Consider the following 24,284-nt stretch of genomic DNA (forward strand, 5'->3'; position numbering starts at 1 on the left):
AAATTACTTCTGCCCCGTTCCACCCTGCTTCGAACGGGCAGGCAGAACGTATGGTCCGCACGACCAAAGATGTGCTTGCCAAGTTGACATCCGGGGACTGGGGAGTTAAGCTAGCGTCTTTTCTTCTGCGCCAGCACGTAACTCCGTGCTCAGCTACAGGCCGCAGCCCGGCCGAAGCTTGCCAAGTTGACATCCGGGGACTGGGGAGTTAAGCTAGCGTCTTTTCTCCTGCGCCAGCACGTAACTCCGTGCTCTGCCACAGGCCGCAGCCCGGCCGAATTGCTGATGGGGCGGCGACTAACGTCGTTGTTGGACAGACTGCATCCTGACTTAAACGACCTGAGGCCCCAGCAGCAGAGTGTTTCCACCAAGGTCCGCACATACGAACGCGGAGATACAGTTTTTGCCAGAAACTATGCAGGGGGACACTTGTGGCTACCGGCCACCGTCACAGAGATCGTGGGGTCACGCATGTACGAGGTTCAGCTTGCGGATGGGCGCAAGTGGAGACGGCATGTTGACCAGTTGAGGCAGCGGTGGGCAACTGGCCGCCCCACCTCGCAGCCGACTGAATTTCCTGACCCCGAGGACCATCCCATACCTCCACCGGAGGTGAGTACTGCAGGGAATGCTGAGCCCAGTACTGTCCCTGAGGGAGGGCAGACCCCTACTCTCGGACCCACTGCAAGGGATGGAAGCGAAGCTGACCCACTCGAGAGTGAGTCAAGCAGAGTGCCCCCGATTCAAAGGTGCCCTGAGCCTTCTCTGCCGCGGAGGTCTCAGAGAATACGCAGAGCGCCACCCTACCGAAGTGATTTCGAATGTTCATAATTGTTTTTGCTTAGGGGGGAGGGATTTGTTATGTATTGACTGATATGCATGAACTGCTATGCGAATCACCTAATTGAGATACCATGTTAAGCTTCGCCCTGGGCTAGGATCCTAATGTAACCAATAGGAGCCCTAGCCCAGAATGTGTCTGCCAATCAGCTTGCAAAGCGGGATCGCTCCTGATTGGACGTTATCTCTTCAACCTCATAGGTTGTATTACTGTACAGTGGGTGTGGCTACATTAGCCGGGAATGTTTAAATACAGAGCAGCCAGTGTATATTTGGACTTGACTACTGATGGGTTCTGGCTGGCGATTGTTGTACCGTGTTGGAGAAGTAACCGAGCTGAAGAATAAACCGCATTCTTGCTGAAATCACTCTCCGACTTCTTTGTTAAGTTCACGACTTAACAAGTTCCCTCCTGAACATTTCTCTGCACTCTGATTGGGTACATTTATACATTAGCCAATGGGATTGTTCCAGCTTACAATCCTTGTCCAGGTCTTAAGCTTTACGCCCTTGCATGAAGTCTTGGGTTTGCAATTTTGGGAGAGGGGAGACTTCCTGCTGGGGGGGGGCAGGGCTGTGGAGGCCCCCTAGATTTAGAAGCCCTAGGCTTCAGCCCTCTTAGCCTATACATAAATCCTGCACTGGCCGTGGCCAGCTGCCACAGCACAGGATTGCTCTGAAAGACATATTTTAAGTCTGAAAAAGACTGCAGACTTGCTTTAGGCCTTTCCAAAATGGTGCTCCTATGGGAACCTACACCAATTGACCAGAGACTAGATCCACAAAATGAATCTCATTATTGTACCCTTCTAGAACCAAAATGTTTATGGTGCATCCCTCATAACCAGTATTAAAACATTACTTTCCCAGTAGTTTACACATAGTAATGAGAGGACCTCGATGACTCGCTACAAATCGTTCCCTCCTATTGTTTCTTCTATATAAATTGCACTCACAAGCCAGCAAAGATGCTCACTTCTATTTTAAATACAAATAATAGGAACAAATATTTTAAAACTTTCATGTTTGTAAAAGAATTTGCTGCCCATAAGATATGGACTAAACCAGAAAACTGAAAAATTTTAAATGTTTTACTCATCCCCAGAGAAAATAAGATATGTCTCCCACTGAGAATTCTTTAGGTTTGGGGACCAAGGGACATGAAAGAAGAACAAAGGATGACAATATGAACCGCATACTGCTGAATAAAGATTCTGCAATAAAATATAGATCTACCAAGGGTACCTAGGGTTGCCACTTCCGGGTTGAGAAACATATGGAGATTTTGGGGGGTGGAGCTTGAGGCGGGAAGGGGCTTCAATGCGATATAATACCATGCAGTCCACCTTCCAAAGCAGCCATTTCCTCCAGGTGAACTGATATGTATTGCCTGGAAGCGGGAGATCTCTAGCTTTTACCTGGAGGTTGGCAACCGTAAGGGTACCTGAAATGACATAGTCGATACATTGCATTTTGGTCTTTTCTAACAAAATCCAAACGAATAAAATTTGTGCAATGGTCAAAAAGGAAACAAAAACAAGTTTTAAAATTATGAATGTCATTATTTATTGCAATACTCAAATAACGGTTTGTATTGTAAAGGTTTCCTTGACAGCAGAGATTTCTTTCTGACTGCTCTGGTTCTTATCGCAGCATCTCCCCGTTCTGCCTTGAATTACGCATGCTAAGAGCTGCAAAAAGAACCTGCCCTCAGAGGAAAGCAGAAGAGAAGGGTCTCAATATGGCAACCCCTCGGCGCCGGTGGGAACCGAAACAGGGACCTTGCCCCTCATAAACATGGCCGCATAATTGTAGGAAGCCTTCTTGCCCTTCGCTAAGATGGCTGCCAAGGGAAGGGCGGGGGAGGGAAGCGGGAAGGTTGGGCAATGAATAGCGGCGTTACTGCTGGTTGCCTGGGCAACAGCCAACGAAGTGGAGGGATAGACCCCGGTGGATTGCTGCTCGCGGTGGCGGGTGTGGTGGGGAGAGCCTGGCACAGCTGACGGAGCGAAGAGAAAGAGAGAGGCGGTGGCCGATGGGGGGAGAGCGGAGGGGTTTGGGGCTGGTGGTCGTTGCTGAGACGCTCGGAAGCCAGGTGAGGGGCGCGGCCGTTAGGGAGGAAGGGGAGGCGTGCCGGTGATGCCCGGGGTTGGGGTCGCGTTGAAGTCACCTAGGAGGGGGTGGGAGATTTACGAACGCATCCGGGAGGGGCTAGTAGTGTTGGGAGGAGCTGCGCGGAGAAGACCGGTAATCGTGAGGTGCACTAGCGCGAGCAAGAGTAGCGGACCGGTGAGAGCTTGGTTAGATGGGCGTGGTTTCGGGCTGCCTGGCCTGACTTCAAGAGACTGCGAGGACGTGAACTCAGTTAACGAAGCTTGGCCAGAAGGAGAATTAGAGGCTAAGACTAAGAGTACTGGGAAGATTAGAGTTTGAGGTTGGTAGCAACTGACTGTAGGGGTTATGTGTGTGTGTGGTGGTGGGGGGGGTGTGTGTGCAGTTGACACTATGTTGCAGGCATGGATGTGGCATGTGGACCTGAGCCACAGGCAGAGTGCACCAGCCTTGACGCAAGTAACTGATGAGAGATCTTTCCTGAGCCGAAGAGCAGAACAGAGGAATGTATGATGCTGCCCTTGTCTGCTTGAACTGCACCAGCCTGGTATCCCTGATAAAGTGGGTATGCCCAAATTCTACAAGGTGCAGAGTGGGGGCAGAATTGCCTGACAGCTTGAGGACCTGCTGTAAACACGCTTTGATGTCTGGCAGCTGCAGTTGCTCTGCTCCACTAGTCTGTTGTAATTGTTTCCAGGAGAACAGCAGTTGTTGTAGAGTCCCTAGATGACTAGGGAAGTCTGTGCCATCCTAAACAGAGTTACATCCTTCTGAACCCACTGAGATCAGTGGGTTTAGAATGATGTAACACTGCTTAAGATGGCACTGTTAATCTCTTAACCAGCCTCTTCCTTATGCAATCTTTTATCCTGAATTTATCATAAGACACAAGATATTTGTTTCTGCTTTGTTCTATGCATAGAAAAGAGTAAACACACGTTCCATATATCCAACAATTACTTTTCCAAGGTGAAAAAGAGCATTATAGCACCTTAAAGACTAACAGATTTATCATCACCTGAGCTTTTATAAAATTCACAAAAGCAGATGTCATAATAAATCTGTTAAATATTTAAAACACTGCAGCCTGTTTGTTTGTTTTGCTGTAACAAATTTACATGGCTACCCCCTTTGGATTTTCTTTCCTAGATGTGATTCTGCCTGATTGAAGGTCTCTGCCACCTATGGCAAAAAAGGGTAGAGATGAACTTTAGTCAACTTTATACCTTGTCGTTTTCCCTCATAGATCCAGGGTGGTTATATATACATGGCTATCTTCTGGGTAAGGATTTGATTGCTACTAAATTCCGCTGTGCTGAAAGATTAAAAAGTTATGGCAGTGCAAAGAACTGATGCTGGTGTTGTGCCAGCAAGCATAACCCCCTATGCTACTGAGATGCTGCCAGTACAATTGGAGTGAAGTCAGTGAAGTGACAAGGGAGGAAGGTAACTTGTTTGAAATCTTATGCTTATTAAGGAATTGGTCCTACCTCCAATGATGGTGTAATGTTATGTTAGCAAGAGAGAGATTGTAAGTAAAAACACCCATATTAGAGTAAGTTGAGAGCCACAGGTCTCTCCACTTCCACAACCCTGTCAAAGGATACGATCCCACTAATTCAGGACCCAATCACAATGCAGTTCAAGGAGTAGGGAACACAGATGATGACATATGGCCTGGAGCTATATCATTCTGTTCCTACAAATTAAAACCATGGATATCTGGTGGGATTTTGCTGAAAGAGAACACTTCCGGCAAGGTTAACAACAAAGTCAGCAGAACAGGTGAACAAAGTATCTTCTCACAGAACCCTGCCAGTTATCTCAGCTGCACTGCTACTGCTAAGACTACAAAGACAAAGCAAGCACAGGTAAACAAGAATTAAGCTTCCACATGAAGCCAACCCATACCTCCAAATATGATCCATCCTTCCCTCTTAAGCACCCTGAAGTCTGCAAACTGCACAAATATACATAAATACATTTGTATACCCTGTAATGTGGAGAATTGAGTACTTGCTTAACAACTCACCTGTCAGATTACAGCAGAATGTCCCTCATAGGGGATACAGGGTAAGTTTGCACTGTGCTGATGAAGGAAGGGAAATGTTGACTGTAATTTGCCACATGCGCATGACCCAGCCTCCACCATTCATTGGTGAAGGCTGTGGAAAATGCATCCACAATTATTGGTGAATACTGGGTATTCTACCCTGTTTATTGGTATAGTTCTTATTGGTACATTTGAGACATATTTTCCTTTTCAAGATCAAAACCAGGCCTCAAGAAGGAGGGAACTCCCTACATTGGATGGGTGAATATTGCCTCAGTGTGGCAATACTTTTCTCCCAGGAGGGGAATCCCCAGACATCAGTAGGACTACTGGTGGGGCTGGGATGTACAAAATAGAAAACCATCTAGGTAGCAGTACTCAAACACATAGTTGCAGATCTCTGATAAGCACCCAGTCATAGTTCTTCTCTGTTACAGTTGCTATCCAATTACTCATTTCTATCACCATCTCCTCTCTCATGGATCACTGCCTTGACATGGCGAAGGGACTTGTGTGCTTCAATGAGGCCGTGGGCTATGCTGTGGAGGGCCACCCAGCATGGACCGGCCACAGCAGAGAACTCAGACAAAACATGATCCACTGGAGAAGGAAATGGCAACCCACTCCAGTATTTTTGCCAAAAAAAACCCCATGGACAGTAACAAAAGGCTAAAAGAGTTAGCCGGGCAAAGGCTAACACAGTTTAGTGAAGAGAACACACTGGTCCTAGCGAACACCATCTTCCAACAACCTAAGAGGTGACCCTACACATCGACATCACCAGATGGGCAACACCAAAATCAGATTGATTATGTCATTTGCAGTCAAAGATGGAGAAGCTCTATACAGTCAGTAAAAACAAAACCTGAAGCTGACTGTGGCTCAGATCATGAGCTACTCATTGCAAAATTCAGGCTTAAACTGAAGAATGTTGGGGAAACCACTAGGCCATTCAGGTTTGGCCTAGATCTCATTCCCTTTTGAATATACATTGGAGGTTAAGAATAGGTTTAAGGGACTAGATTTGATAGACTAGATTTGAGTGCCTGAAGAACTATGGACAGAGGTTTGTGACATTGTACAGGAGGCAGCAATCAGCACCATCCTCAAGAAAAAGAAATGCAAGAAAGCAAAGTGGCTGTCTGATGAGGCTTTACAAATAGAGCAAAGAAGGAAAGTGAAAGGCAAAGGTGAAAAGAAAAGATTTACCCAACTGAATGCAGATTTCCAGAGAACAGCAAGGAGAGATAACGAGGCTTTCCTGAATGAACAATGCAAAGTAATAGAGGAAAACAATAGAATGGGAAAGACTAGAGATCTCTTCAAGAAAATTGGAGAAATCAAGGGAATGTTCCATGCAAAGCTGGCCATGATAAAGGACAAAAATGGTAGGGACCTAACAGAAGCAGAAGAAATTAGGAACCGATGGCAAGAATACACAGAAGAGCTATACACAAAGGACCTCAGTGTCCTTGACAACCACAACGGCGTGAACACTGACCTCCAGCCAGACATCCTGGAGTGCGAAGTCAAATGGGCCTTAGAAAGCATTACTAACAACAAAACTAGCGTAGGTGATGTTATCCCAGCTGAGCTGTTCAAAGTCTTAAAAGATGATGCTGTTAAAGTGCTACACTCTGTATGCCAGCAAATTTGGAAAATGCAACAGTGGCCACAGGATTGGAAAAGGTCAGTATACGTTCCAATCCCAAAGAAGGGCAATGCCAAGGAATGTTCAAACTATCACACAATTGTACTCATTTCACATAATAGCAAGGTCATGCTCCGGATCCTACAAGCTAGGCTTCAGCAGTACGTGGAGAACTGCCAGAAATACAAGCTGGGTTTCGAAGAGGTAGAGGTACGAGATCAAATTGCCAATATTTGCTGGATTATGGAGAAAGAAAGGGAACACCAGAAAAACATCTACTTCTGCTTCATTGACTACACTAAAGCCTTTGATTGTGTGGATCACAACAAACTATGGCAAGTCCTTAAAGAGATGGGAGTACCAGACCACCTCACATGTCTCTTGAGAAACCTGTATAAGGGTCAAGAAGCGACAGTTAGAACTGGATATGGAACAACTGATTGGTTTAGCATAGGAAAAGGAGTACGACAAGGATGTATATTGTCACCTTGCTTATTTAATATATATGCAGAGTACATCATGCGAAATGCTGGCCTGGATGAATCACAAGCGGGAATTAAGATTGCTGGGGAAAAGATCAACAACCTCAGATATGCAGATGATACCACTCTAATGGCTGAAAGTGAAGAGGATCTAAAGAACCTCTTGCTCAGAGTAAAAGAGGAGAGCGCAAAAGTGGGCTTGAAGCTCAACATCAAAAAAACTAAGATCATGGCATCCGGCCCCATCACTCCTTGGCAAATAGAAGGGGAAGCCGTGGAAGTAGTGACAGACTTCACGTTCCTGGGATCCCAGATCACCACAGACTGTGACTGCAGCCATGAAATTAAAAGACGCCTGCTCCTTGGGAGGAAAGCGATGGCGAACCTAAACAGCATGATTCCGCCTCTGTCTCCACCTCCATTGCTCCGTTTTGCCTTCACTCTGCCGCTCTGACGCTACGCCACTCCATCGCCGCCATTTCCACCGTCACCGCTGCAGTCGCTTCTACTGCTCCTGCCACACACACCCGTACGGGGAGGGTGCCCCCCGCCACCTAATAGCAGGTACCCATTCATCTACTCACTTATATTAATTGCTTTCGAACCGCTGGGTGGGCGGGAGCTGGGACTAGGGCCAGGAGCTCACCCTGGCCGCGGTGGGTCTCGAACAGCTGTAGCAGCTGTTCACTGATGTTACCAGCAGGCGTTTTACCACCTGCGCCACCGCAAGATGGTGACTGCAGTCATGAAATTAGAAGACGCCTTCTCCTTGGGAGTGAACCTAGACAGCATAATAAAAAGTAGAGACATCACCCTGCCAACAATGTCTGTATGGTCAAAGCAATGGTATTCCCAGTAGTAATGTATGGCTACGAGAGTTGGACCATAAGGAAGGCTCAGTGCTGAAGAATGGATGCTTTCAAATTGTGGTGCTGGCAAAGACTCTTGAGAGTCCCTTGGACTGCAAGGAGATCAAATCAGCCAATCCTAAAAGAAAGAAACCCTGACTGTTCCCTGGAAGGCCAGATACTGAAGCTCAAATACTTTGGCCACCAAATGAGAAGGGAGCACTCACTGGAGAAGACCCTGATGCTGGGAAAGATTGAAGGTAAAAGAAGAAGAGGATGGCAAAGGATGAGATGGTTAGACAGTGTTATCGATGCAACAAACATGAAGTTGAGCAAATTCCAGATGATGACGGAAGACGGGAGGGCCTGGCATGATGTGGTCCATGGGGTTGCAAAGAGTTGGGCTTGACTGGACAACTGAACAACAACATCATCACCATCTCTCTCTTGCCTTTCTGCATACAACGAGACAGCCATTCAGTACTCACAGAAGCCGTGCCAGTCAGGCCACAAATAAAGTTTATAGAAGCAATAAAACCCACAGTGACCCATGGGAAACCATTGGTTCATATGTGGGATTGCCCCCTTTTTTCTTCTCTGGGCTTCTGTGCCTCTCTGAAGTGCTCCAGAATTAAACCTGTGTAGCAGTATCTAGCATGAGGATGCAGTGATGGAGAAAACTGCACCTAATTCTTGTTGTTGTCATATAGCTTTTAGAATGACCAGTTCTGCCTGATCAAAAAAGTTAACTGTATATTTCTGTGACACTTTCAGAATTTACTTCACAACTGATACTGTTCAATAAATGCAGTGACTCAGTCAATTGTCTTTGTTCTGAAGTATGGTAGCAGAAGGGAAACACATACACTCTGCCACATACATCATACTTGTTATTTACCTCAAATGTCTTCATTTAAGGAGTCTTGCAATGTGAAGGGGGCAGTCTGTCCAACACCACCACACCCCACCAGGGCTTTGGGTATGGTCTTAATCCTGGACAATAGCACAAGTGGAAATCATAATAGCTCAATGTCTTCCCTGTCCTCAGTTACTGCTAGTGTAATGCTAAAACAAGCAGTTTCTGCCATGTGGGGGAGTGGGGCAGTGACCAATAGACACTGCTGATCAATCACATCAATATGAGGGATGGATGGGATGAAGGAGACTGGGAAAAATTATTAGTATCTGAGAGAGATACCAGAATAAGGCTTTTGGTCACTGTAACTCTGGCTATCATATTTTTCTGTGTCAAGTAAATGATTATATCTTTCCTGGGTATTCATGGCCAGAACAGATTCTGGTGCCGTTTCTCTGTAGGATGATTTTATGTAGGGGTCAGGGTTGCCAGCTGTCTGGAGATAAAAATGCCCTGTCCCTTAGTAGGATTTTGTTTAACTCCTGGAAGTGAAAGTTTTCATTGTCCATGTCCACACATTAATCCTCCATTAAAGGAACAGGACATTTTTCTTCGGGCTTGTTGGGAACTTTAGTTTTCTGTTGCTTTAATCTTTTCCATTAAGTGTTAGACAACTTGTAGTATAGTCTTCGATGAGTTTGTTGTTACAGGATGTATATTTCTTTGACCTTGGCTTCCCTCCCTCTTCCTTTCAAGATGCGTGTTTCTCTCACACAGATACCAATCCACATTTATTTTGTGCATTCTAAACATTGTCTTTGTGGAAATCCTTAGTACTGCAGTGGGACTCATTCCATTCTCCTAGTAAACCTGTAGTTTACAGGTTTTCTTCTCAGTCTTTTTAATCTATTGGATTATGGAGTGGGCTGGTTGCTGTGCCTGAAACGGCAGGTTCCCCCCCCCCCCATTTTTTCCTAGGCAAACAAATTTGTTGCAAGCTGCTCCTAATTGTGTTTTGGCTGCCAGGATACAACTTCCCATCTGAAGAGAACCCCAGAGCTTCTAGCTTAAGGTCCTAGTGGATACCTTTCCAAGTCATGGGAGGCTTTGTAGGGAGACGTATTGTGAGGTCTTCTTGGGAGCATGCTGGGGCATTGCGTGTTGGATAGTTCCATGATGTCTCCATGGCATCTCCCTCATTGCTGCATATTGACTCTTATCTTCCCTGCATAGGTATACAGGGAGAGTATTTGTAATGCACAGCAGAAAAGGTAACAGCTAGCAATGGCACTGTAAGAGTGGCTGTTAAGTGTCATCTTTTCCCCCCTCTCTACTGGTATTGTTTTGCTTTCTAGTACTTTCTTTCATTGATTGGCTTTCAGCATTTATGTAAACCACTTTGAACCCAAGAAAGACAACACTAGCATTTTTAACACTTCGTTACTGGGAATGCGTAAGAGGGAGACGGTGTTGTGTTTGGGGTTACCAACAGGCTTAGAGAAAAGTATCCTGTCCCTTTTATTTATTCACAGGATTTATGTGTTGTATTTCTGCCCAATTAAGCCTTTAATAGATGCTTCATGTGTGGAGATGGGCAGCTGGAGCTTTTCATGGCATGGAGGTCATGTAAATAGCATCCCATTAAGCTTCTATTAAAGGGACAGGAGATTTTTTTTGTCTTGTTGGCAACTGTATTTATGCCATAACTATGCTGGTACAGTGTTAATCAGCTATAAGTTTGGCCTATCAGAACTTTGCTGGAAATATTTTCCCATACTGAAATCTCTCAATTTCTGATCAACTCTCATGCAAACCAAAACTGTAAAACTCTTGTCCCACTCCCTGGTATAGTAGCCCCCCCCCCCCCATGAAGATCCTTCAGGTATTTTGTGTAAGAACAAGAATTTACTTACTTTATCTGTTGAAACTGATAGCTCTATGAGTTGATTAACAGAGGAGAGTGTGTAAAATACAGATGTGGCTAAAAAGTTGCCTACGTTTTTCCTGGCCATGCAGTATCTCTCAGGTATCCCATTCTTTGACAGCCTGCAAATTACAACTATTCTCAGACTTTGTCAAACATCTGGAACAAGCTACTTTGAAAGTTAGGAAAACTCTACTGAGAACTCCCTTTTATATGCCCTTGTTATTCAAGCTTGGCCTGTGAATTACATTATCAAGAACCGCTACATAAAAGTAGCACTTGGCTATGTCTATGTCTGTACTAAAGGACATGATTTCTATTGGTGTGTGTGTGTGTGTGTGTGTGTGTGTGTGTTAGCGTTACAATTGGGACTGGCCATTTTTCTGCCTTCTGAATTCCTCAGCAGCAGAAGGGAGGCCTGAGTAAGCCCCTGTGATGGGACACACCAAGTTGTATCCCCAGCTAGTCCAGATGGGCTGCATACATGAATATTTCATTTAGGTAGAGAGCCCTTGGTGTTCAAGCTGCCAACACTAATCTGATGAGATAAAAAACAAGTACATGCAACCTGAGCCATAAGGCTTGAATTTCCTATGGTAGGAATAGATATACCCATTTGTTGGAGTCGGTCCTCTCCTTCTTGTATCACTGGTATGGAGAAGTAGGACAGAAGTCCACAGAATACTTCACTCCAGGTCAGTCCTGAGAGGGGAAGAGGTGAACGACTCTGGCTGCAGTCAAATGCATCTATACCTTCTGAGGGTGGATCCCACGTGAGAGAAAACATTGCACAGCCTGTGCTGGAAGGGTTTGCTCCAGTACTTTCAGGTATTTCTTCGTTAGACTGGGGATGACGAGACCACCCATTACTCTTGAGCTGCTGCTTTGCAGTGTGGCAATGAAAACAGCTCAAGGCTCATTCTGAGTGGCCATTGATTCTGTCATTGACTACTGCTGTTTCTTTAGAAGACCTTTGAAATGAAACAGTCTGAGAGCCAGTGCCCTATAAATGAAAGCTATGCAGCGTTCCCAGCCCTCCACTTTGTCAATGCTTGAGAGAGTCATAATCTGGCAGATATTATGTTCAGGAGCGGGAGGGTCTGGGGGTTAGGGAAACTGCCTCCTGGGGCAACACACTGCAGACTGAAAGGTTTTCAAAGAAGAGCAGGAGGTGAGTAATATCAGAGCTGCCCTTTAGGGTGTCATTCATTGTTACAGAAATATATGTCATCTCTGTTCCTGGATCTTATTTCCCCGTGTTGCTCTAACCATGGTAGAGAAGTCCTGTTGGATCAGTCCAAGGGTCCATCTAGCATATGCTCCTAGCATATGCTTCCCTACCAGTCACTGGGGCTTTCAACATCTCTGACACAGTCAATAATAGGATTACTAGGATGAAACATATTCTCCAATGGCCCTTTGGTAATCCAAATCTTCTTTGATATTTATGTGGGTATTCTGTTGCAATTTCATGTATTTCCGTGAATTGGGGTTTAGCCCAGTCTCTGCTCTGTAATCTGTATCATCCTATATTGTCAGGCTGATTTTTATATTCTTAGCTATTAGTATTCAGATTACTACAGTTGATAGTATTTCTGAATCTTGTTAGCAAATGGATGTCACACATGCATGTTTGTGGCCCTCAGTTGAGAACAGCATGGTTTCATAGTTTAATTGGGCATTAGATCTCCAGCCACGAGTTGGTGTTTGGGTCACTGCTGTCTGCTGTGCAAGTTGGTTGTGCTGTGTGGACATCACCGCTCTGTCTCCCCCACCCTCTGTACCTGTGCCACTAATCTCTCAAACACTGCCCCAGACTCTGAAACACTGCTCCTCTTCAGACCTGTCTTATGCTGCTCTCATACCCCTGCTCCCTTCCTTGCAGCTGCTATCCTGCCTCCCTGAAAGCTAGCACCATGACCCTTACCAAAGGTTCTTTCACCTATTCCAGCGGAGAGGAGTATCGTGGGGAGTGGAAGGAAGGTAAGTGTGGCTGGGCAAGTTGAGGGACCCCCTCAGCCTTCTTATGGTGGACCAGATCTGCTCTTCCTGGAATGCACATAACTTACTATCTCTAAGTAGTTTTATAGAATGAGAAAATAACTGTAGCTAACCAATGGTAATGAGTGTCCCAAGATACCAGTATCGTGCCAAGTGAGCAAATAAAGTGCTTATGCTGCTTTAGCAAAGTGCTTCAAGTGCATCCCTGCTTCAAGGCCGTTGTCAATCCTGACTTGTGCATGTTAGGCACAATGCCCACCCCACCGTACTGCGTTTTGCTTCTCCCTGTGCAAGAAATTTTGCTCCATATAGGTTAACAGCAGCCAGGCTAGACAGCAGCTCTGCCCTAGAGTTAACATCATGGTAAAAGGAAGATTTGCTACCATTAATCCTGCAGCAGTTTTTCTTCAAGGAAAGTATTCCCAGGCAGAGAGAGATCTGAATCTGGCTGGGCACCATAGTACCCTTTCTGACAACAGATTCACAAGTTCCCAGGTTCTCCCATCAGGAAACTGTCAGGCTAAGAACTCCCTTCCTGACCCCCTTTATCCCACTGACAGCTATTGCCTGTGTGTAGTTTTGGAAGAGAAACCCTGCTCTTTGGTGGCATGCTGTGTTACATTAGAGATCTGCTGGCTGAATGTGATGTAATGAAGCTAGCAATCTAGTCCTGCTCCAGGAGTCCACAAGTCCCTTTTATAAAGAGTCCTGGGTTTTAATTGTGGGTCTCTGTATAATGGGAAGCCGTGTGCTTTGTCAGGGAAAGGCTGGTGAGTGGAACAAGCAAAGACAGGCCTCTCCCACAGTCTTGTTCTGCAAACTGGATTTGCTGGCATAGACTGTACCACCTCCCTCTTCCTCAGGAACTTTTTTGCATCTTCCTCGGAGTTAATGATGCAACTGTAGATCCTGCTGGTTTGAGGTTTCATTGCAGTTTTGACAACTCATATACAAGCAATACTGCTTGTTCTTTCTGACTAGGGCGTCGGCACGGTGTTGGGCAGTTGACATTTGCTGATGGCAGCGTTTACCTGGGACACTTTGAGAATGGCCTCTTCAATGGCTGTGGGGTGCTCACTTTTTCAGATGGCTCCAGGTGGGTATAGGACTGTGGGCACATTGCACTGCTCTGGGCCAGTGCAAGGAGTGAGCATGTATGAGCATGTCCTAAACAGCCCCAGGAAGATGAGAATGAGTGGATCTTTGTACTCTGGCTGCCTTGGCTATACAGTTGAGTTTGGAGAATGTATCTGCATTTCTGCATCCAGCATGAAGACCTTTTTGTATGCATGCGTGGCTATGTGATCTATCACTCAGAACCATAAGCAAAAGCTTCTTTGTGTTAGTTGCTGCACCATCCCTTACCATAAGTCTTCTGTAGTTACCTGGATTACTGTACAGCCTTGACTAATGACCCTCCAGTGATGACTCTCTTGACCCTTTTTCTGTCCAGAAAAGTGTACTCACCCAAGTTTGTTTCAAAAGCCTTACAGTCTTTGGCTGTGGACCATAGGTTGAGTGCAAGGACTAGCAGTGCCCCACTCTGACACAGTCGTACTATCGCTGCAGGTACGAGGGAGAGTTTGTCCAGGGAAAGTTCAATGGTGTTGGAGTCTTCACTCGCTATGACAATATGATCTTTGAAGGAGAGTTCAAGAGTGGACGTGTTGATGGCTTTGGTGAGTGTTGAGTTTCTTGTTTGTGGGAGCGCACAGTACTATTCTTCTAAGTATGATTCATGACAATTGCTGTGGTGTGGGATGGCAGCTAGTGAGGACTTGTCCTCCAAAGTGCTGTGTGCTCATAATTTTCTCAGGACCCACTTTCAGCTCATGGGTTTCTGCTAGTCTAGCCTTGTGTTTCCACCAGGGCCCCTCCCTCCGTGGATTTCCTTTTTTCCTTCTTTTTGGATTGAGTATATGTTTAAATTGATTACCTGGAATGTTTAAATTTAATCAATTAATAACTTGGAATGGACTATCCTGTTGTTTGAATTGACTACTTGGAATGTTAAATAACTAATTAATTACTAGGGACGAACTGTCCTATTGTTTGAATTGATGTGATGATCACTTACCTGACAAATTGGGGATCAGATATTGGAATATAAACTGTGTTATCACCACTGTGTTATCACTACTTTACTAGTTCACTGGACAGATGAACTAGAGTATTTGTGCTAAATTGTTAGATCATTTAAATTTATATTATCTGTTAGGATAGATTTGGATTGTTAGGATAGATTTGGATTGTTGTTTAGGACTAATGGCATTAGGAGAACTGCTTGTAATAGCACCCCTTTATATCTTGGCCATCAGTCAGCCCATCAATAGTTTGTGGCTTAGCAAAGAGCATTAACGGGCGATGGCCAGGCAGAGGATACCAGTGGTCCTGGGGAGGGGAAAGTACAGTGGTGGGACTAGGCACAGATGGAAGGGAGGGGGACTGAGACATAGAAGAGCTCGGTCCCTTCCATCCTACATCCCATCCCGAAGGTAGTAGGCAGTGGGGCTAGGATTAATGACTCCTCTCTGACATTGGTGCTGTGCAACGCCAGGTCCATAAATAATAAGACCATGGTCCTTCACGACTTTCTGTCGGAGCAGGACATGGACCTGGCATGCATGACTGAGACCTGGGTGCGAGATGGGGAAACGGTAGCTCTCTCCCAACTAGCTCCTCATGGGTTCTCGGTCCTCCACCAATCCCGGACTAAGGGGAGGGGGGTAGGAGTGGCTCTGTTCATTCAGGATGCTTACTCCGCCACCGAGGCTCACAGGCATAGAGTGTGCTGGCTTTGTATGGGAAGCCAGGGAAAGTTTGGCTGTTTGGTTGGTGTACCGTCCACCCAACACACTGACAAACAGCCTGTCATCCCTGCTGGAGGCTGTATCAGGCTGGGCACTGGGCACCCAAGACTATCAGTCTAGGGTGACTTTAACGTGCATGCTGATGATGCAGCTTCCATGCAGGCGGTGAACCCGGTGTCGTTCATGGCGGCGCTGGGACTTTCCCAGTATGTAACGGCACCCACTCACCAGGCGGGGCACATGTTCAATTTGATCTTCGCGGCGGGGGTGACAGTGGACCAAATTACTGCTACAGTGGTTCCATGGTCGGACCACTTTGCTCTGAAGGCCCATGTGAATGTTCCACCCCAACTCTCTATGGTCAGCGAGTGCATTTTAGCTCTCCCGCAGAGCCAAATGGACCCAATGCGGTTCCAGCTGACTCTGCAGGATCCCATGCCCCCTGGGGGCTTGTTAGAAGTGCTTGTCGAGGACTGGCATAGCTGACTCTCAGTAGCCATTGACAAAATCGCTCCCTGACGCCCTCTGTGCCCGCGCCGCTCTAAGCTCACTTCATGGTACACACAGGAGCTGCGGCTGATGAAGCGAGGACACAGACGGCTAGAGAGAAAGTGGTGGCGTGCCCACAACGAAGCCACAAGAGCATCTTATAGGACGTCTATGAGATCCTACGAGATGGCAGTCAAAGCTGCTAAAAAAGAATATTATGCAGCCACGATTGTGTCTGCAAGCTCTTGCCCAGCCCAATTATTTAGGACAAATTCAGTCTATTACTTTCTGCCACAGGGCAGACCAAACATTAAGGAATTGGAGATTGGCTGTGAGGCTTTTCTGAGCTATTTCGCAGATAAAGTCTTGTCGCTCCAACATGAACTTCCCGCCACAGTTGAGACAGTAAGGGAACTTGAGGCTCCATGCACGTCTTCTAGTCAAATTCTCGATTATTCTGATCCACTCAGCCTAGAGGAGGTCGATAAACTGCTTGCAACTGTTCGCCTGACCACTTGCAGCCTTGATTCGTGCCCGTCATGGCTAATTAAAGCTGGCCATGATGGGCTATGAGGTGCCCTAAGGGAGATTATCAACAAGTCCCTCGTTGAGGGACTGTTCCCTGGGACACTAAAGGAGGCAGTGGTCTGCCCTCTCTTGAAAAAGCCATCCTTGGACCAGGCCGAATTGGCTAACTATCGGCCAGTTTCCAATTTGCCCTATTTGGGCAAATTAATTGAGAGTGCAGTGGCAATTCAGTTGCAGGGTTTTTTGGATGACACCTCCGCATTAGACCCCTTCCAACCAGGCCATGGGACAGAGACAGTACTGGTCGCCCTTACAGACAACCTCTGGAGGCATCTGGATTGGGGCGGTTCGGTGGTGTTGCTGTCAGCAGCATTCGACACAGTCAACTACCAACTACTGACCCGCCACCTCACCAACACCAGAATTCAGCAGTCTGCCTTGCAGTGGCTCTCCTCATTCCTCCAGGGTCGGGGACAAAGGGTGGCCATGGGGAACAGCTATCCCGAAGGCACCTGCTAGTTTGCGGAGTGCCCCAAGGAGCGGTGCTTTTCCCGATGTTATTTAACATCTATATGCGCCCCCTTGCCCAGATTGCCCGGAGCTATGGGCTGGGCTGTCACCAATATGCGGATGACCCCCAGCTCTATCTGCCATTGGATGGCCAGTCCGACACTAGTCTGGAAGATTTGGACCTGGCGTTGAAAGCCATGGCTGGTTGGCTTAGACTGAGTTGACTGAAATGGAATCTGACGAAGACAGAGGTCCTGTGCCTGAGTTGGAGCGGTCTGAGGGCAGGGATCCCACTCCCAACCTTTGATGGGGCACTGTTGGTGCCAGCGCTGGAGGTTAGGAGCTTGGGAGTGGCTCCTGGATGCCTCTTTAATGATGGAGGCCCAGGTAGCAGCCACTGTGAACTCAGCCTTTTATCATCTCCAGCTGATCGAGCACTTCCCTTCCTCGAACGCAATGACTTGGCAACAGTGATCCATGCAATGGTCATCTTGAGATTGGATTACTGCAATGCTGTCTACATGGGGCTGCCCTTGTCCCAAATCCAGAGGCTGCACCTGGTGCAGAATGCAGCAGCCGCACTGTTGTTGGGTCTCCCTATGCAGGAGCACATCCAGCCTGCGCTTGAAGCACTGCAATGGGTACCTATAGCATACCAAATTCAGTTCAAGATGCGGTTCTTACCTTTAAAGCCCTACATGGTCAGGGGCCTACATACCTAAGGGACCACCTTTCCCCATATGTTCCCCTGAGAGCACTACAATTGGGGTCCCAAACCCGTCTGGCCCTCCCGGACCCTAGAGAAGCCAGGCTGGCTGTGACGAGGGCCAGGGCCTTTCAGTGGCAGCTCTGCACTGCTGGAATGAGCTCCCAGATGACATCGGGACCCTGCGGGACCTTGTACAGTTCCGCAGGGCCTGCAAGATGGAGCTCTTCCACCAGGCCTTCGAGTAGGGAGTGGCCCTAATAAATCAAAACCCTGGCCCCAAATTAACATCATTATTCACATGCCAATATTAGACTTTAGATGCTGCTACTACCTGCCATCGGCTACAAAGAGCACTAGTTGTTTTATGACTGTATTATTGTATTGTATTGCTGTGGTTTTATTGAACTTGTTTTAAAATGTTCTGTATGCCGCCCTGAGCCTGCCATGGTGGGGAGGGCAGGATACAATCAAATAAATAATAAACAAAATAAACTGCATTTCCAGCTGTCTTTTTCTCGTTAATTGCTATGTGAGATTGCTCCTCCACTGTACTGGGTGCCTGAGCCTTATAGTTGTGTCAGAAAATGCTGTTTTGTTTTTTCCCCACAGGACTTCTGACTTTCCCTGATGGCTCCCATGGAATCCCCCGTAATGAAGGCTTTTTTGAGAACAACAAGCTCTTGCGACGGGAGAAGTGCCAGGCAGTGGTTCAGCGTGCGCAGAGTGCCTCCAAGCTGGCGCATGGCCTCGCAGCATGATGGGGCAAGCTCTAAGTAGCCCTACCCTGGGACTCTCCCATGAAACTGCAGACTAAGTCCCAGGGGTTGGGAGAAATGTGGAGTGTAGAAATTACAGAGACAAATACCATCTCTTGAAGGGAGATGACCCCAACCCAGCTCTGCTCAGTTGGACAGCCTGCCTAGATCGCTCTCTTAAAACATCTTGGCCCTCATAGTGTGCGTTGGTGCCAAACTTCAGTTACAGAACCACCCTTCCGGACAAAGCATCTGGCACTCCTGAAGCAGTGGCATTCCCTTTGTTGGGAGCATTCTCCATAGAAGGTCTGCTAGAGCTAAATTCCCACAGCCGTGATGGGCCCAGTGAGGGTTGCTGTATTTGTGCCCCCCCCCCCCCCCCCAACTGGTAAGGGAGGAGTGACTTGTTAATGTACATTATGGGAATGCATAAGGTTAGTTTACATCTTTCTTGACTTTGAAACCAACGCAGCTGGGAGGTTGTGACTTAGCTGTATTGGACTTCAGTGGTCAGAGTTGGAATCTGCATTTAGCGCAGCACCCATTCCCCTTCCTAAGCCTTCTGGGTCTCACTCAATCTTCTCCCCCCCCCCATGAGGCTCAATCTGTGTCAAAAACAAAGAAATGCAAAGTGGAAAATGGATCTGTAGAGTAGAATTCTAGACCTTCTGAATGTGCCTTCCCCCCAACCTTGTAAATCAGCACAGGGAATGAAGCCTGAGCTCTGCTGCCTGCCTGCCTGCCCATGTTGTTACCCAGTGTATCGGGGGCCTCTTTCCATTGCTGTAGATTTCTTCTGCTTCTGCTTTATCCTGTTAATGTAAGCCCTTTCACTGTGCGTATTTGGGTTGCCTTTCCTTATGTAGGCTACTTGACCTAGTGGGCCTAAGAAGGAAGGGATCAATTTTGCCTCCGGCACTGTTGCATGGCATCCATGCACTGTAGTGCCACATAGGCAGGGCTGTGTGTATTCTGCACTTGAAAAAATTAAAATTCTGATCAGGAATGCTGTATTCAGTAAATGGGATTGATTATACAAAATAATGAGTGTGCATAAAGCTGCTTATTTTGCATAAGTGCTGTTTTTGTAGTCATAGGAAGAGGCAAAAAGCTTGGTAGAACATTGGAGCCTAACTGCCCGAAGTCTGGTACAGCCCCCTCCCCTCTTTTTCCGGCTTCTCAGAGTTTATTAGGCACTGGTCTCCTGGCTTTTTAGCCTGTTTTTGCAGCCTGAACAGCTAGAATTTTGCTTTAAAAATAACCAGAACTGAGATCCTCAAAATACTGACTTTGATGACCAGTATTGAATTATGTAATACAGTCACAGAATCACGGCATGCACATGGCCCTGAACACCCCCAAACTAAGCGGTTACCATCTCTTTTTTGCCCATTGGGTCTAATGTGATTATCATTCTCAGATATACAGTGCAGTTCTAAGCAGCATTACTCCCTTCTAAGACTTTAGTGGGCTTAGAAGGGTGTAACTCTGCTTAGGATTACACTGATAATTATGCTGTTTGGGGGGGGGGCTGCCCTGTAAAAGCATTTTGGTGGGCGGGATAAGCAAATATTGGAACCTAGTAGGACAACTTACAATAACGTACAGCTTGAAGATTGCAGGCCACCCCTAAGTCATAAGTGCAAGCTAAGGTGTTGAAGCCTTTTGGTAGGATCCTTCTTAGAAAAGCAGGCTGAATGGAAATACAGGGTTGGGGTAATAGGTAGGGAAAATCAGTTGTGGGTGAACAGCAAGTAAGACTGAAAGTGAATGGTGGAGGGTGGGGGACAGTTCGGATTGAATGGTCTTTGAAAAACTACTCTTGTTTCTGTGCAGCCACTTCATGTTTGTGTGCACTAGAATCTATCATGGGATTGTCTTGAGACTGGGGGTGTTCTTAGCCAAGCATTGACCCGCATGGTGTGTGTGTCCCTTAAGTGCCATGCTGGAGCCTGTGTGACCAGCCCACCTCCACACTGAATGTCTGCGTGTCAATGCCACCCTCGTGCCTTTCTGTCTCTGCCCATGTATGGGCCTTGGCCAAATAAAGAATTGCTGGATTTTTTGCCTCTATGTCTTTTTCTTGCTGCAAGTGTTGGGAAGAGGTTGTGGAACAGTAAGGGGAAGATACGTTCAAGGTGAATGTACAGTCCAAGTGCAGAAGTCATACAAGGTTGTTGCTGATATTAAAATGGTGAGCAGCCTTTTTTTATATGCATATGTACTGTGATGGCTACTAAAGTCTGTCTCCCCACCCCACCCCCTGGAAGATGTACCAATCTCCCTGTAGAGCATGCATTAGATTCTGGAAAAGGGAGAACTCCTGATTAAGTAATAATATTTAGTGTTCATGTAATAATTTATTGAATTTTAAAAGCACTTCCCATAGCCTCTCTCTGTAATCCTAAAAATGTAAACGAATGTGGAGTTTTGGTCTTGCCTTCATGATAATGTGGACAATTGGGCATTGGTTCAGTTTGGTAGATGGCATCAAAGCAGAAAGATAGATGGTCAGGCACTGCTTTTCAGCTGCCATGGATCACCTGCCATAAACATACTTAATGATGCTGGAATTGTATGACTGCAGTAATAACTTTTCCAGGCAGTGTTCTGCTGCTTTAATGTACACCTCTGTTCTGCAGTAATCTAACAAAGCCCACCAGGCAGATTATTTTTCTTTATATATCCGGAATACGACCTATAGGCCACATCCATCTCACTCATCAACAATTCCGCCTTCAAATCTGTTACTGGGGTCAATGCTTCGCTCATCATTTGCTTCAGATTCTCACCCTTAGTCTCTGGGACACCCTGGAAACGAAGGACCAGGTTTGCCTTCTCCATTTGTAGTTGTAAAAGCTGTTCTTCTGTAGACACTTGCTTCTTTTCCAATTTTTGTACCTTTTTCTTCACCTTTTGAGCAGTGGCGTCAACTTCTTTCACTTTCTCAGCTGTTTGTTCTGTAATATTGAGAGTCTCAGTCAATTGTGTCTGCTGAGTAGTGATTGTTGACAACTGTTCCTTGAGATTAGTCATCTGGTCCAGCAGGGGATGCAGGGACTCTGCCAACGTTTTGGCCAGCTCGGTGGTTCCTTCCGGTCGTGGGCTCTCAGCTACTTTCGCTGTTGAAAGTTTCTCTTTCTCAGTGTTCTCCCCCGCCATCTTTATGGATTGTTTACTTTCGCAAAAAAATTTAAAGTCTCTGAATATGCGCTCATACGCGCCTTGGTAAGTCTTTCCCAACAGATTTTATCGTTTTTCCCTTTTCCTCCCCCCCCCCCCCCCCCCGGGTCTCACTTTTAAGTTTATGTGCAAGGGTGGGGAGCTTTCTTTTTAAATAGCAAATACGCTTTAGTCCGACTCACTGTTCATATTCGGTCATATGACCTCACTTAGCCTCCGTTTTAGCCGCTCGATCTCCAGCGCTTATCCCAGTCAGCATCACTAGTTCCGTTCGGACTCTCAGCAGAGGGACTGTTGGGACAGAGAAACACCTCGATTCCCCAGCATCGCGCTGGCGAAGAGGCGCCCTCTCAGAAGTCCCCTGGTCAGGAGCCTTTCACCAGGCTCCTGGGGGGGAAGTGATGCCTCGCCTCCCCTCCTTTCTGCCGGTGCACAGCTTCACCCCCGGGAAGTCTGGGAGACGAGTCCGCTTAGCGCGCTGCCATAAACCGGAAGTCTACAAAAATGAAACTTGAATGGAACGTTTACTGCTGAAGTACTTTTTCTGGGCAGGGCAAGGGGAAAGCTAGCAGAGAAGAGTCACCATGGCATATATGCAAGTGATTATTGCCCCTGCTCAGAAACTATTTGAAGACTGTAAATAGCAAGGGATAAAGCCAATATGAGGAAGGTCCATGAGAAGCAGCATGTGAAACTCTATTTTACTGCTCGTGTAGCATTTAGTCTTTCAAACACACCCGTGTATACATCGTAGGTTGAATGATTTGATATGATTTATTTGATTTATAGCCCACCTTCCCTGCAAGCAGGCTCAGGGCGAGTAATAACAATAACAATATTTAAAACAATAATTATGAATTAACATTAAGAACAGTGTCTAATATCAATATCCGATGGCAGTTGAAACATTAGAACAGATTAATACACCCCATCTGGACTGGTTTTGCATCAAGTGCAACAATAGATGTTAATACAGAGAAGCAGGACAAACGGGCAAGGAAGAGTGCGGGAGGAGGCCAGTCCAGATGGTTACCACAGCCTCAACCGTAGGGCTGGTGGAAGAGCTCCGTTTTGCAGACCCTGTGGAACTGCATTAAGTCCCACAGGGCTTGGATCTCACCTGGGAGAGTGTTCCACCAGGCCAGTGCCAGAGCTGAAAAGGCTCTGGCTCTGGTGGACGATAAGCGGATATCTTTCGAGCTGGGAATTACCAGAAGATTTTGATCTGCTGAGTGTAAAGCTCTGTGGGGGACATACCAGGAGAGGTGGCCTAGGGCCTTAAAGGTCAAAAAACAATACCTTGATCTGGTACTTCACCTGGAGCCAGTGCAGCTGGCAGAGCACCAGTTTACTGTGAGCTCTTAGTGATGTTCCAGTGAGGATATGAGCTGCTGCATTCTGAACCAGCTGGAGTTTCAGGTCAGTCTCAAGGGTAGCCTTGCATAAATCAAGTTACAGTAGTCTAGTTTGCATGCATCACTGTAGCTAAATCTGGGGGAGAGAGGAAGGTGTATTTTACTATTTGCAAGGAGTGTGTGTAAGTTAATGTCTGGTTAAATAGCAAAAACCCTACAGGCCATCTCAGGGTTTTAGTCATTGCATGGAACAGCTTTTCCCTTCACAGCCAGCCATTAGAGCTGAAATTCTGCCGCAGCTCTGTCACTTGTGTCTTGTTTAATGGGAGCAAGGGGGCACGACAGAGACCTCCATAGTAACCAAACCATTCCATAGCCTGCTTGAGGCCTGGGATTCCAAATTTGCTGGTCACCTGTAGGAAAAGAAAATGTAAGGATTTGAAAACTGCCGCAAGGCCAACAATTTAAAAGGGGTGTACATGAATTCCCTTTTCATGCAAGTACTATACCATTCTAAGCTCACAGAATTTGGAAGTAACTGAAGCAGTCAATAAACCGTGCACTATCTTGAAAATATCTGTGGTCACAGAATGTTGAACATAGGAGTAAGGTAGGTGCTAGGATCCAGCAATTCCATTTAGACCCTTGCTAAATTTAGATAGCAATGTGACATGTCATACTCCACTAACGTACATTTTGAGATAATGATATGCCACCAAGGAATTGAACATTTCCTAGAATACACATGGTCTAATACGAAATTGCCATATTCTGGATCAAGCCAATATCCATCTGACCATGCTCAGTTCTGACTGACCATGCTCAGTTCTGACTGACAGGTTTATTTATTTACTAGGGAGCAAGGCCCGTTGAGCAGGGCGATACAACGGGCAGCTAGCCCCCCCGTTGCCTCCTCCCCCTCTCCGCCCTGACCCAGGCAGCCGCCGGTCTGAGGCTGGCGGCCGTCGTCTCGAGCCACTTGCGGCTCTCGGTTGTCCCTCGCACGGCGCTCACCTCCTCCCCCTCTCCGCTCTGACCGACGCAGCCGCCCGTCGGCTCCAGCCACCCCTCTGCACTGTGCTGGCGTCCTCCCCCTCTCCGGCCTGACCCAGGCGGCCGGCGGCCACATCCCGGCGGCCATCGCAGCCGTCCGTCGCCTCAAGCCCCCGGGAAGATTC

The 24,284-nt window shown here is 46.8% G+C and overlaps 2 protein-coding genes across 4 annotated transcripts in view; one reads left to right on the forward strand and one right to left on the reverse strand.

Annotated features, from left to right (window-relative positions):
- The first annotated feature begins 2,854 nt into the window (after nucleotides 1–2,854).
- On the forward strand, nucleotides 2,855–19,189 carry MORN4 (MORN repeat containing 4). 3 transcript variants are annotated; one of them, XM_015415909.1, is made up of 5 exons: nucleotides 2,855–2,935; nucleotides 12,652–12,749; nucleotides 13,749–13,863; nucleotides 14,337–14,446; nucleotides 18,423–19,189. In XM_015415909.1, the coding sequence occupies exons 2-5, from the start codon at nucleotides 12,683–12,685 to the stop codon at nucleotides 18,569–18,571; spliced, it is 441 nt and encodes a 146-aa protein (XP_015271395.1). In that variant the 5' UTR covers nucleotides 2,855–2,935; nucleotides 12,652–12,682; the 3' UTR covers nucleotides 18,572–19,189. The 3 variants fall into 3 exon arrangements, with proteins under 3 accessions (XP_015271395.1, XP_015271397.1, XP_015271396.1); XM_015415911.1 differs by lacking the exon at nucleotides 2,855–2,935 and adding an exon at nucleotides 3,175–3,274; XM_015415910.1 differs by lacking the exon at nucleotides 2,855–2,935 and adding an exon at nucleotides 10,087–10,113.
- A 3,673-nt stretch (nucleotides 19,190–22,862) lies between these two features.
- The window catches only part of HOGA1 (4-hydroxy-2-oxoglutarate aldolase 1), a 10,900-nt gene continuing 9,478 nt past the window's right edge, over nucleotides 22,863–24,284 (reverse strand). Inside the window, exon 7 of the mRNA XM_015415953.1 lies at nucleotides 22,863–23,519. Coding sequence (XP_015271439.1) covers nucleotides 23,370–23,519 — 150 coding nt within the window. The 3' untranslated portion in view covers nucleotides 22,863–23,369. The remainder of the gene's footprint in view (nucleotides 23,520–24,284) is intronic.

The sequence above is a fragment of the Gekko japonicus genome, unplaced genomic scaffold (assembly GCF_001447785.1).
Source record: "Gekko japonicus isolate JY-2015 unplaced genomic scaffold, Gekko_japonicus_V1.1 scaffold59, whole genome shotgun sequence".
Classification (NCBI taxonomy): Eukaryota; Metazoa; Chordata; class Lepidosauria; order Squamata; family Gekkonidae; genus Gekko; species Gekko japonicus.